This window comes from Neoarius graeffei, chromosome 9 (assembly GCF_027579695.1).
Source record: "Neoarius graeffei isolate fNeoGra1 chromosome 9, fNeoGra1.pri, whole genome shotgun sequence".
NCBI lineage: Eukaryota > Metazoa > Chordata > Actinopteri > Siluriformes > Ariidae > Neoarius > Neoarius graeffei.
In genome coordinates, this window is record NC_083577.1 from 65,215,127 (window position 1) to 65,228,894 (window position 13,768).

Consider the following 13,768-nt stretch of genomic DNA (forward strand, 5'->3'; position numbering starts at 1 on the left):
ATGGGAAGAGAAAAGAACAAAAGGGAAAAATGGAAAATCATGGGAACACCCCCCAGCATTTTTAAAATCAGACAGTCTGCCTGAATAAAGGTCTTTTCCTGTCTGTTGTTTTCCGAGGTGAGTTGGCCTGCATGTCTGACCTACATTTGTTTCGCACTGTCCTTTTCAAGGCTGCATGCCACAAACCAAGTAACTTAAGAATAAACTAAAAATAAACAAACATGGTGTTGCGGTAAGATACACAAAAGGACCTTGGGGAATACACAATCTGCTTAAACTTAACTTTAACTTGAACATACATCAATATAATATTTCCACTTGACTCGATATCATTTCTCATGTGCTGGTCCGTTATAATTGTATATTCTGACCCGCAATGCAGTACTAGAAATGTCAAAGTGAGATGGATAAGAGTGTAAAACAGTAAAAGCGGCAGACTATTACCTGCTTGCGCTGATTAAAGTCATTGATGTGCATGAGGGACTCATTTGGAGAACTCCTGGCTTTCATTAAGGACATGGGTTTGGGTGAGGAGGTGGCGTTGGATGTGCTGGGAGAGGAGGAGAAAGCCGCTACTTTTGGAGATGTAGAGACGGAGCGATGCATTGGCGACGAGGACACAGGAAGAGGTTTGGGAGATGAGGTGAGACACAGAGGTCTGGACAAGGCATCTTGGTTAGGGTGTAGAGGGAGGGAGAAAGCCTTGCTGCTGCCTGCTACTCCTGTCGCCTGGATGACACTGGTGTGTTTGCTCTGCTCTTCTCTGGTTTCAGAGTTGCGGGAGAGTAACGGAGCTGCCTGGGATTGCGTTTGGTCCATAGAGTACATACCTGGTCTACTAGAGAAGCAACGCTTAGATTGGTCCATCGGTGAGGTGTCCTGATAAAAAAAGGACAGAAATGAGTCACACAGGCGACACCCCATTACTACAATAGTCTTCTCTCTGCAATTCCAGTTCCAGTTCCATATCAAATTCCATTTCCTCTCTCCAATACAATTCCTTTCTCTAATTCCAAGTACGTGCATATACGCAAACACACACACAGACCTCTTGAACAGACCTGACTCGCCTGAAGTCCAACTAACTAACACTTTAGTGATACTGTCTCAAGGAACAGGTGTGCTTTTGTTTTACCGAATGATTTTATTTCACACCAACTGTGTGGGTTGCAGATTTGTCCAAGCATTGACTGGATGCATGAGAAAAGCATAAAGCCTTTTGAAATCCATTTCTCATGTTTACACAAGAGATCCTTTCCATGTTGTCACACGCGCATTTTTATTGTTGTAATCAGTTAAATATTCTGCCATTACTTTGTAAACAGACTTCACAAAAAATCTGCATGACTTCTTATGCAAAACATCAGAAAACAGCCCTTGTGCAATAATCGACTAGAGGCACTGAACGGGCGAGACCGGAGGTTAAACAAGGAATGCAGAAACAGCTATTTTCTACAGTTTCTTTACAGTTATTGAGGTAAACAGACACAGGTGTATCTCTGGGGTGGTGGTGTTGTTCTTTCCATGTTGTCAGACTCTTATAATATTATGAACCTGTCAATGACAAACGAGCAGTTTGCTTTGAAGCAGATGATTTCCCCATAGAATTACATTGTACAGCTGTTTTGCTGCTGGTGGTTGTAGTGTTTTAACTCAGTACTAGAGTGATTTCAATAATTTTTGTCCATAGTCAAATTTTTAGACCCAAAGAGATGGGAAAAATAGGGCCTAGGTACAAAAAAATAAAATAAAATCCTGGTATTTTCTTTTAAGGGTTGTTTTACAATCATGGTACGCAAACTAAAAATCACATTTAACACTTATCTTCAATATCAAAAGGCTTAATTAAATAAACTTGGTTGTTTATTGTAGCCCTGTGATAGCTCTATTTACCATGCAAAACAAATTTGGTGATAATGTTATTTTTGGTGAATGTATGGCAATACATGTCATATTTAGCAAAATTACTCGTGTCATTTAGAAAAAGTGTTTTTTTTGACCACAGGTAGCTCCAAAAGGGATGCACTTAAATCATTCTTTATACCATAAAACAAATATTTGGTTCCATATCATTGGAAACATAGTTAAGTTTTAATGTTGAATGCCAGCAAGTTTTCAGACTATTTTGATCAAATTAGTATGTAATTGTGTCAAAAAAAAAGTCCTCTCCGAGACAGCTAATTTTTCAATACAAAATAACATATATCTAAAATGATTATTTTCATCCTAAAATGTGGTCAAGATATTGGGACATAAATATTAGAGACAACTAACACAAAGCTTACAGCCTTATATTTAAAAGCACTATGGAAGTAGTGGATTTAAAAAAAAAATGTCCTCTCCGAGAATCACTTCATTTGTTTCTCCCATCTTATAGCAGATTACACAAAACTACCATACACACATGTCAAAAAATTACCTGAAATCTGTTCTTTAACTTGTCCTTCACTTGAAAACTGGTACAAGAACCAGTTTGAATCAATTTGAATTCTGGACCCCTGTGATACAAACTTTGTACCCTGATTGTTAAACAAGCCTTAACGTGAACAAAAATGGAGTGGATTTACAAACCTAACACGCAATGACATGAACATAGAATAACACTCTGTTTCACATCATACAGTAATTAGCCACGGGGACTCAAACACACCACGCCCCCTGAGATCGAGTCCCTTCAGCCACTTGCTGGCTGACAGCACTTATATATATATATATATAAATAAATTTTATATATAAAATTTATAAAATTTATAAAATTTTATAAATAAATTATATATAATTTATTTTATTTTTTTCCCCCGACCCCTGTTACTGACACTGTCCGATGTGCTCGGGGACGTTCGGAGTGTGCCTCCCCCGTGGCTGTTTCAGCCCTTACATCATCCTCAGTGCTTGAAGAAGCCCTCCCAAAAACTCCATCAGCTCAAACTGCGCCATTGTTCGGTTCACGCAGAGATGATTACATCACCACACCAGGCCGATTAAGCCGCGCTGCGATTGGTCAAAAAGCTCGGCGCAGGCACGTGCTGACTGTTTACACTCTGACTTCCTGTTGTCGATTCCGAGAATCAACAGACTTCCTGGAACTCAAGGTCACGTGACGTGGAATGGGAAACACAAATTCAAAATGGCGGTCACTAATATATATATATATATATATATATAAATTATTATTTATTAAGCAAAGGAAAATATATAAACTCTCAGGGAGGATATGGATTAAAATTAAAGATTAGGGGATACATGTAAGAGGAAAAAAAAGGTGCATGTAAATTACATTTTAAATTAGGCAATTAAATGAACATAGAATGAACACAAGGATTCATAGATTACAATAACAAATAACGAGCAATGTCTATACTTGTTTTTCTTGCAATTTTACAGTCTGTTTTTTTAAGAGACAAGAAAAAACAAGGGTGGCACAGTGAGTGCACCTTTACAAGTTTATTAGCCATTGCACACAGGCAAAGAAATGTCTGACCAACAAGCTTTTTTGAAAGAAAGATCGATCGATAGATAGATAAGCAAGCAGGGTGGGGGGTGTTGAATTTTAAAAAGGAACAGTTGAGTGTTGTGTGATCTGTCCAATGTCATGGATGTAGGCCTATAAATTAAATATGAAAACATCAGCTGGAGTTTGATTATTGACAGGAACGCTGTCGGCTCACAGTAAGAAGGTCCGGGTTCGAGCTCCGTGGCCGGCGAGGGCCTTTCTGTGTGGAGTTTGCATGTTCTCCCCGTGTCCGCGTGGGTTTCCTCCGGGTGCTCCGGTTTCCCCCACAGTCCAAAGACATGCAGGTTAGGTTAACTGGTGACTCTAAATTGACCGTAGGTGTGAATGTGAGTGTGAATGGTTGTCTGTGTCTATGTGTCAGCCCTGTGATGATCTGGCAACTTGTCCAGGGTGTACCCTGCCTTTCGCCCGTAGTCATCTGGGATAGGCTCCAGCTTGCCTGCGACCCTGTAGAACAGGATAAAGTGGCTAGAGATAATGAGATGAGAAAAAACATTTTAAAGTCATTAATAAATCCAGGGAAGGAGGGCTTACAGTTTCTCCATTTTGCACAGCGTGGCGGTCACTAATAGCACTACTAGTGCGGCCAAAAAGTGATACAATTTGGGTTAAAAAAAAAAACCTCCATAAAATGACAAATGTCCACGATTACTATCGCAAATCATCTTTCAAAATGTGGTAAACGAAGGTTTTAATACTACAGCGCACACAACTACTAAACGCGAATCTGTTTATAAATGTAAATCAGTCCGCTGGAGGATCCCTTTTCAAACTTATTTTATGTAAAATTAGTCGTAGATTTAAAAAATATATTATATCAAACTTTAATTTTGTGAGACCAAATAGAGTTGAGAAAAATGCATTTTTTTGTTTTTAAGAATATGGATGGGCTTCCTGTGGTAGTGACGTGTGTGATGACGTCAGATAGTGGTCGCTTGGAGCAACTGTTTATATTCTCTGTTTGCATCATAGTTTGGCGGCACAGTGGTGTAGTGGATAGCATTGTCGCCTCACAGCAAGAAGGTTCTGGGTTCTAACCCAGTGGCCGACGAGGGCCTTTCTGTGTAGAGTTTGCATGTTATCCCTGTGTCTGCATGGGTTTCCTCTCACAGTCCAAAGATATGCAGGTTAGGATAATTGGTAGCTCTAAATTGACTGTGAAAATAAGTATTTGATGTCTCTGTGTGTGTGTGTCAACCCTGCGATGAGCTGGCGACTTGTCCAGGGTGTACCCTGCCTCTTGCCCATGGTCAGCTGGGATAGGCTCCAACTTGCCCTATGACCCCACACGGGATAAGCGGTTACAGATGCCCCTTTTCCACCAAAGCAGTTCCAGGGCTGGTTTGGGGCCAGTGCTTAGTTTGGAACCGGGTTTTCTGTTTCCACTGACAAAGAACTGGCTCTGGGGCCAGAAAAACCGGTTCCAGGCTAGCACCAACTCTCTGCTGGGCCAGAGGAAAGAACCGCTTACGTCAGTGGGGGGCGGAGTTGTTAAGACCAACAACAATTGCAAGACCGCGAAAGGTCACCATTTTTAAGCGATGAGAAGCAGCAGCTGTACAAACGCGAAGTCATCCATTATTGTTGTTGTTGCTGCTTCTTCTTCTCCATGTTGTTGTTGCTTCGATGTTTGCGCCAAGGTTTATGCAAACGCAGTGACATAACTGACATATACAGCGACGTAATGACGTGGCTCCTCTTAGCACCCCAAGCTATGGAAAAGCAAACTGATTCTCAGCTGGCTCGCAAATTGAACGAGTTGTGAACCAGCACCAGCAGTGGCCCCAAACCAGCCCTGGAACTGATTTGGTGGAAAAGGGGTAACATAAAACAAACAAACAAACATTTTATAAGTATTTTTACCTCACCCGGGACGGAGTCCAGCAGGGGCGAGGTATTGTTTTCAGTCGGGTTTCTTTCTTTTTTTTTTTGTTAACAATATTACGGGAAAACAGCTGGACCAATTTTCATGAAACTTTCATTGGTCTAAAGTAGAACCTCCAACATTTTGAGGGTCATCCGGTCAAGGTCACCAAAAAGGTCAAAATAATTTTTGTTGTGGCTACTGCCTCATATACAGGCACTAGCCACTGTCATTGTGCTGTAAGAATGTAAGAGTGTAACAATCGCGCACTGCGCATACGGTACATGTGTTCTGATTAAAATGGCCGGTGAGTGTATACAATTCAGTTCACCATTCGAAATAAATGGACTAGACTAAAGAAATTGCTTTCAGACATGTTTATGCTTACTACAGAGGGAAAGTGCATTCCACTGAGCTCTAGCGCCAGGCCATTTCCGGGAAATAAGAGTTTCGGTCATGGTGACAGCGTGTGTATGTCAGCCTTGGTTCGGAGGTTTCAGTTTCGAAAACTGTAAGCGGTAAGAGTAGAATAATATAAAGTACAGACACGGTATATTTTACTTCTGTGATTTTTTTTTTAATTGTTCATTTTTGGATTACGCTTCATTTTTGTGGCTACTGCCTCATAGAGTAAATATATATGCTATATTTACTGTATAGACATGGTATCAGAAAACAATTTTATTTATAAGCAGTAGCCACATGTATCCATAGGGTACCTATTTTTTTCATGATATCTTCCTTCATATTCATCATAAGTGCTACTGGGCAAGGTTTGTTTTGCCTGGCAACACTTATTACCGAATTTATCAGTTTTTAAATAAGTATGCCTCATTGTGTAGCATATTAAATGCCACAATGATGCTAAAAAAGAAAGCACGAGCTGGAATTTGTGCTGAGAAAATGCAAAGTGTGCTTGCTCAGCAGTAGCAGAGGGTCACTGACAGGAACTGGATCAGATATGAGACCTCGCACTGCAAATTCTTTTTTTTTTTTTACATGATCTACAGAAGGGGTGTGTAGCAAACTGTCACCAAACAGAAATTGGATCAGACATGGGACTTTAATAGTTTCTTACCTCCTGAAGTCTTTTATCGCATGGAAAAGAATTGAATGATAGTAGTCTATCAGTTGAATTGTTATTGCAGCCATAAGCTGTGCAATAATGTACCATTTTGAGCTATATCTCAGACTTTGTAGTTCACGAATACAGATAATCCACACAAACACATGAGGCGTGTAGGCGTTTGTTTACCCATTTCAAACCACGTGACCACAGCACTCCAATGGAGCCAAGGAGGTCTACTGTGGGAAGTCTCTTCCCTGGTGTTGGCTTTCAGCAAACAGAGGGATTTGTGGAGGGATTTCTAGAAAAGAGGACTTCTGATAAAAGATGACAAATACATTCGTCACTGTGACGACTGCTAGTAATTTTCTCTTTGTTACTGATGGATTATGTTCGTCGATGAAGAGTGCCAGCGGTAACCCTGCATTTAATGACCTAAGGCCATCCAAAAAGTTGCCAATACAAGAAAACATTTATCATTTGTATCTAACCTATGCATCGTTATGCATCAGTAGTTTGGATGACGCACCTTAACCTTCCTACTCACTCTTTGTCCTCTCTGAGAGTCTGATTCTCTGCTGCATATGCTCAGATCCTCATCATCTTCATTCTCCAGGTCAATGGAGCCCAAACTGCTGAGAGTGTCACTAGAGCTGTCAGAACTGGATCCTGATTGGCTGTCACTGTTGCTGGAAATCTCTGGCACTGTCGTACATAGTTTCTGTCAGAGAGGAGTGACACATCATATCATATATAGACAACACACATACACAACTCATTTTCTCCCCTTCCATACACACATGTATCTCAGCTATCAATCTGAACCATGCTTCCAGCAAACCTGTTAAGAGTTCTCCTCCATAAATAGAACTGCTTCTGAAAATCAGATCTGCCCAGGACAGCACCCAGAGCAGGACTCTAATACTATTATATCAAAATAGTATTTTATATACACATTGCATATCTAATTGAGCATAATGATCAAATACAATATGTTGCTTAAAACTCCCATTCTCAGAAGACACACATTCTTATAGTTTTTGAATATCAACACAGGCATGTATTTTTTTGTGTAATTATAGCAATGTTTGCAGGAACCAGGATGATCATACCTTTTTTGTTTTGTGGCTGGTTCTCTCTTGGGCTTGATTGGTCTTGATCTTCTGTTTCCTGCTCCAGTTTGGAGGACTGGTGGCTGACTGTTCTGTTTTACAGTTGTTGAAGATGGTTTTGGTGGTCTTGTTCTGAGGGTTCATACCCGATTTCAGAGTAGTGATCTGTTCAGAGGTTGTAGAAGCTTGCAAGGGTGAGGAGGAAGTAGAGCTTGCTCCAGAGGAAGCAGATTTTGTTTTGTTATTGCCACTGACCGCACCATTCAACCCTTTATGATGGACAAAAACACACATGGATTATATCAATTTCACTACATTGTGTAATAAATCTCTTTATTTAATATAAACATTTTCTTTTTTCTGTTAGGAGTAATGCACTTTAAAGGAACAGTCCACCGTATTTCTATAATGAAATATGCTCTTATCTGAATTGAGACGAGCTGCTCCGTACCTCTCCGAGCTTTGCGCGACCTCCCAGTCAGTCAGACGCAGTCAGACGCGCTGTCACTCCTGTTAGCAATGTAGCTAGGCTCAGCATGGCCAATGGTATTTTTTGGGGCTGTAGTTAGATGCGACCAAACTCTTCCACGTTTTTCCTGTTTACATAGGTTTATATGACCAGTGATATGAAACAAGTTCAGTTACACAAATTGAAACGTAGCGATTTTCTATGCTATGGAAAGTCCGCACTATAATGACAGGCGTACTAACACCTTCTGCGCGCTTCGGCAGCGCATTGATATCTGAGCTCCGTATCAATGCGCTGCCGAAGCGCGCAGAAGGTGTTAGTACGCCTGTCATTATAGTGCGGACTTTCCATAGCATAGAAAATCGCTACGTTTCAATTTGTGTAACTGAACTTGTTTCATATCACTGGTCATATAAACCTATGTAAACAGGAAAAACGCGGAAGAGTTTGGTCGCATCTAACTACAGCCCCAAAAAATACCATTGGCCATGCTGAGCCTAGCTACATTGCTAACAGGAGTGACAGCGCGTCTGACTGCGTCTGACTGACTGGGAGGTCGTGCAAAGCTCGGAGAGGTACGGAGCAGCTCGTCTCAATTCAGATAAGAGCATATTTCATTATGGAAATACGGTGGACTGTTCCTTTAAGCATTTCAGGTTTAGCATACAGTACCAGTCAAAGGTTTCGATAAACTTACTTATTCATAGGTTTTCCTGTATTTTGACTATTTTCTACACTGTAGAACAATATGGAAGATATTAACACTATGAAATACACTTGTGGAAAAATAAAGTACATCCCATGGAAATTGTAAACTTTTCTCAACATATTTAAACAAGCAAACATTTCACTCTCTTTAATACAGTGCCTACAGATAAAGGTAATAAACTCCAACAAATGACACATAAAATTTACATTTTGTAGTAATTTTCATAATTAAAAAAAATAAAAATAATAATAATAAATTAAAAAAGACACCCTTACATTTATCACACTTTCCATAAAATTAGAAATTAGCATTGATTAGAACTTCCTGCAGATGGAGGTGCAGGTGGAACCAGTTATATTTAAACCTCACAACTCTTTGCTGTTGAAGTGTGTGGTGTCATCATGCCAAAATCTAAAGACCTCTCGAAAGACCTTAGAAAAAAGGTTGTGAATGCCCATGAATCTGACAAAGGATTTCGAAAGATCTCTAAATTATTAGAAATATAATTTAACTGTAAGGAAAATCTGGAAGAGCTGGTGGAGGTGGCTGGGGAGAGGGAAGTCTGGGCTGCTCAGCTTAGGCTGTTACCCCCACGACCTGGATCTGGATCAGCAGTAGAGGATGGATGGATATAAGGAAAATCCTCTATAAGTGGTGTAGATTTCAAACAAATGCCAATTTGTCCAGGACTGGGCGCCCCAGCAAATTCAGCCCAAGAGCAGACTGTTTGATACTAAAAGAAGTCTCCAAGAACCCCAAAATTTCATCACTGGCTCTGCAGGTAACTCTTACAACTACTGGTGTGAAAGTGCATACGGTACATCTACAATCAGAAAGAGATTTGACAAATTTGACCTGCGTGGGAGGCATGCCAGGAAAAAGCCTTTGCTGTCCAAAAGGAACATTAAAGTAAGACTACAGTTTGCCAATGAACATATAGGCAAAGACCAGGCCTTTTGGAATCACATGCTCTGTACAAACAAAACAAAAGGTACAGTTGTTTGACCAGAGTAAGAGTATGCGTTTGGTAGAGACCAAAGATGGCTTTTCAGGGGAAGAACCTCATATTAACTGTGAAGCGTGATGGTGGAAATGTTACAATTTGGAGTTGCTTCTCTGCTTCAGGGACTGTGAAGCTTGCCTTCATTGACTCAACTCTGAATTCTAAACAAAAGTGCTTGAAGATAATGCGAGGCCATCTGTTCAAAAAATTGAAGGAGGTTGACCTTTCAACAAGGATAATGATCCTAAGCACACGAGCAAATCCACCAAGGAACAGCTCAAAAAGAAGAAATGGAGGGTTATGGAACGGTCAAGTCAAAGCCCAGATTTGAACCCCATTGAAATGTCATGGGGAGATTTGAAAAGGGCAGTAAATGGAAGAAAACCCTCAAACGTCTTGGAACTGAAGGAATTTTGCATGGACGAGCGGTCAAAAAAATTTCAGCAAGCCAATGTCAGAGACTGGTGGACAATTAAGCAAAACGCGTACAAGAAGTTATTTCTGTTAAAGGGGCAATACTATCTTCTGAAGCCAAGGGTGTACTTACTTTCTCCACAGAAGAATATTACACCTGTTGATATTTTTGTTGAATAAATGACTGAAAGAGTTCATTTTCTTTGTTGTTTTGTTCAAGTATATCACCTTTATCTGTATCAAAAGGGTGAAATATTTGCTTGTTGATATTATGTCGAGAAAAGGCTACAATTTCTATGAGATGTACTTATTCTTTTTTCCACATGACTGTATGGAACGCATGCTGAATTATATGGTAAATAAAAGCATTCCAGCAAAAAAATGAGTTTCATATTTTAGAGTTTTCATAGTAGCCACTGTTTACCTCGACATTTTGCACACTATTGGCATTATCTTAACCAGCTTCATGAGGGAGTCACCTGGAATGCTTTTCAGTTAACAGATGTGCCTCATCAAAAGTTAATTAGTGCAATTTCTTGCCTTCTTAATGCGTTTGAGATCAAATAGTAAATAATAACAATACAGTAACAACAACTGTTAGACAACTGTAGTAATCCATGTTATGTCAAGAGCCACTTAACTAAGTAAAAAGAAACAACAGTCCATTGTTATTTTAAGACTTGAATTGTCTTAATAAAAATAAAGAAAAAACACTGAATTAGAAGGTGTATCCAACTTGTACTGTACCTACAGACCAACATACTGTTTTTGCTCTGGGGCTATAACCAGCTTAAAACCTTTGAGCAAAACAACAGGAAATCACCAAGTAATTGCAGTCACCTGAATTCAAACATTAGATCGCCCAACTGGAAGCATTTTGCCACTTATGATAACGTAATTTATTTATCATACTTGGACTGGAGAGGATTTATACGGTAAACATGCCGTGGCCTAATGGTTACAGAAGCAGCTTTGGGACCAAAAGGTCGCCGGTTTGATTCCCTGGACCAGCAGGAATGGCTGAAGTGCCCTTGAGCAAGACACCTAATCCCCAACTGCTCCCCAGGCTGCTCTGGGTATGTTGTATTGTTGTCTGATAAATGCCTGTAATGTAATGTAATGCATGCTCACTCCTAAGAGCACTGTCCCCATAACTAGCACAATCATCTCATCTCATCTCATTATCTCTAGCCGCTTTATCCTTCTACAGGGTCGCAGGCAAGCTGGAGCCTATCCCAGCTGACTACGGGCAAAAGGCGGGGTACACCCTGGACAAGTCGCCAGGTCATCACAGGGCTGACACATAGACACAGACAACCATTCACACTCACATTCACACCTATGGTCAATTTAGAGTCACCAGTTAACCTAACCTGCATGTCTTTGGACTGTGGGGGAAACCGGAGCACCCGGAGGAAACCCACGCGGACACGGGGAGAACATGCAAACTCCGCACAGAAAGGCCCTCGCCGGCCGCTGGGCTCGAACCCGGACCTTCTTGCTGTGAGGCGACAGCGCTAACCACTACACCACCGTGCCGCCCCTAGCACAATCAAAGCTACAAAAATTTATACATCTTATATAAATAAATGCATTTAAAAAAAGGCTCCAGGATACCTTTAGCAGAGCCCCGTGTGCTCTTCTTGGGAGTGTGTGACTGGCTCAGTGATGGAGTGGTGAATAGAGGAGGCAGGCCCAAGAGAGGAGGAAAGAGAGCAGCAGCTCCATGAAGTTGTGCATCGGACGCCCGCCACCAGTCTAAATGGTTTATTAGTAGAGAAATTCTATTAGAGTAAACACAGAGATCAGACTAAGCAATAACCTAGACAGACAACCTGCACATTCCATCTACTTTGGTTGCAGGCCATTACTGGTGAGAAATGTAAATGTGAAACAGAAAAGGCTTTTCATCTCCAAACAGTCAGTGCCATCAAAATGCTACCCAACTGTGAAAACAACTTTTTTAACCATCCACTTTATGGCAAATAGTAAACTCAGACCAACTGAGAACAGAATCATGAAAAAGCCAGGGACACAGATAAAGGGAGCAGACAAACAAGTATCAATACCTCACATTTTCTAAAAGGAGAGTTAAAGCAGAACAATACCCAATCCAGCGGATTATAAACAAATTTGCTCTCTGGAGAGAAAATGTTCAGGACCTCAAATATTTTACAGCGATATTTTTTTTTCTTCTCATATAGCAGAAAGTGCAGCATTTCTAAAAGTGACAAGTTTGAAATTGTGTGCAAGCTGAGGTCAAAGAATTGTCTTTGACCCCAGCAAGTTATCCTGCTATAAATGCCAAGCCCTGAACACACCTCTCACAATTAACAGAAAAAAAATTATGATGGGAGAGAGAGGGAAAAAAATGCAACCATGACAAAATACAACCTTGTGTTTTTTATATAAAACCATCCAGTTGCAGCTAACATGTAAAATGTTTCAGTGAAGATGAAGTACACATAATTCATCCATTACTCCTGTGTTAAGAACCAAACACAAAAATATGAGCTAAATTCTTAATGACAGTAAGGTATGATTGATGAAGATGAATTAGACAATATGCTTAAATCAAGTCACTTTATTTACAGTGGTGCCTGAAAGTTTGTGAACCCTTTAGAATTTTCTATATTTCTGCATAAATATGACCTAAAACATCATCAGATTTTCACACAAGTCCTAAAAGTAGATAAAGTTAAACAAATGAGACAAAAATATTATACTTGGTCATTTATTTATTGAGGAAAATGATCCAATATTACATATCTGTGAGTGGCAAAAGTATGTGGACCTTTGCTTTCAGTATCTGGTGTGACCCTCTTGTGCAGCAATAACTGCAACTAAACGTTTCTGGTAACTGTTGATCAGTCCTGCACACCGGCTTGGAGGAATTTTAGCCCATTCCTCCATACAGAACAGCTTCAACTCTGGGATGTTGGTGGGTTTCCTCACATGAACTGCTCGCTTCAGGTCCTTCCACAACATTTCGATTGGATTAAGGTCAGGATTTTGACTTGGCCATTCCAAAACATTAACTTTATTCTTCTTTAACCATTCTTTGATAGAACGACTTGTGTGCTTAGGGTCGTTGTCTTGCTGCATGACCCACCTTCTCTTGAGATTCAGTTCATGGATAGATGTCCTGACATTTTTCTTTAGAATTCGCTGGTATAATTCAGAATTCATTGTTCCATCAATGATGGCAAGCCGTCCTGGCCCAGATGCAGCAAAACAGGCCCAAACCATGATACTACCACCACCATGTTTCACAGATGGGATAAGGTTCTTATGCTGGAATGCAGTGTTTTCCTTTCTCCAAACATAACGCTACTCATTTAAACCAAAAAGTTCTATTTTGGTCTTATCTGTCCACAAAATATTTTTCCAATAGCCTTCTGGCTTGTCCACATGATCTTTAGCAAACTGAAGATAAGCAGCAAAGTTCTTTTTGGAGAGCAGTGGCTTTCTCCTTGCAACCCTGCCATGCACACCATTGTTGTTCAGTGTTCTTCTGATGGTGGATTCATTAACATTAGCCAGTGAGAGAGAGGCCTTCAGTTGCTTAGAACTTACCCTGGGGTCCTTTGTGACCTTGCCAACTATTACACGCCTTG

General features: G+C 40.4%; 1 protein-coding gene across 8 annotated transcripts in view; it reads right to left on the minus strand.

The window, feature by feature from the left end:
- Positions 1-13,768, minus strand: part of LOC132891943 (bromodomain adjacent to zinc finger domain protein 2B) — a 107,518-nt gene that overhangs the window by 36,276 nt on the left and 57,474 nt on the right. For 7 of the 8 annotated variants that reach the window (XM_060930100.1, XM_060930099.1, XM_060930098.1 and 4 more), the window contains exons 4-7: positions 11,769-11,909; positions 7,557-7,825; positions 6,974-7,165; positions 445-879 (exon numbers count right to left, since the gene is read on the minus strand). In XM_060930100.1, the coding sequence (XP_060786083.1) occupies positions 445-879; positions 6,974-7,165; positions 7,557-7,825; positions 11,769-11,909 (1,037 nt within the window). The remainder of the gene's footprint in view (positions 1-444; positions 880-6,973; positions 7,166-7,556; positions 7,826-11,768; positions 11,910-13,768) is intronic. The other variant, XM_060930097.1, reaches the window with a different exon arrangement.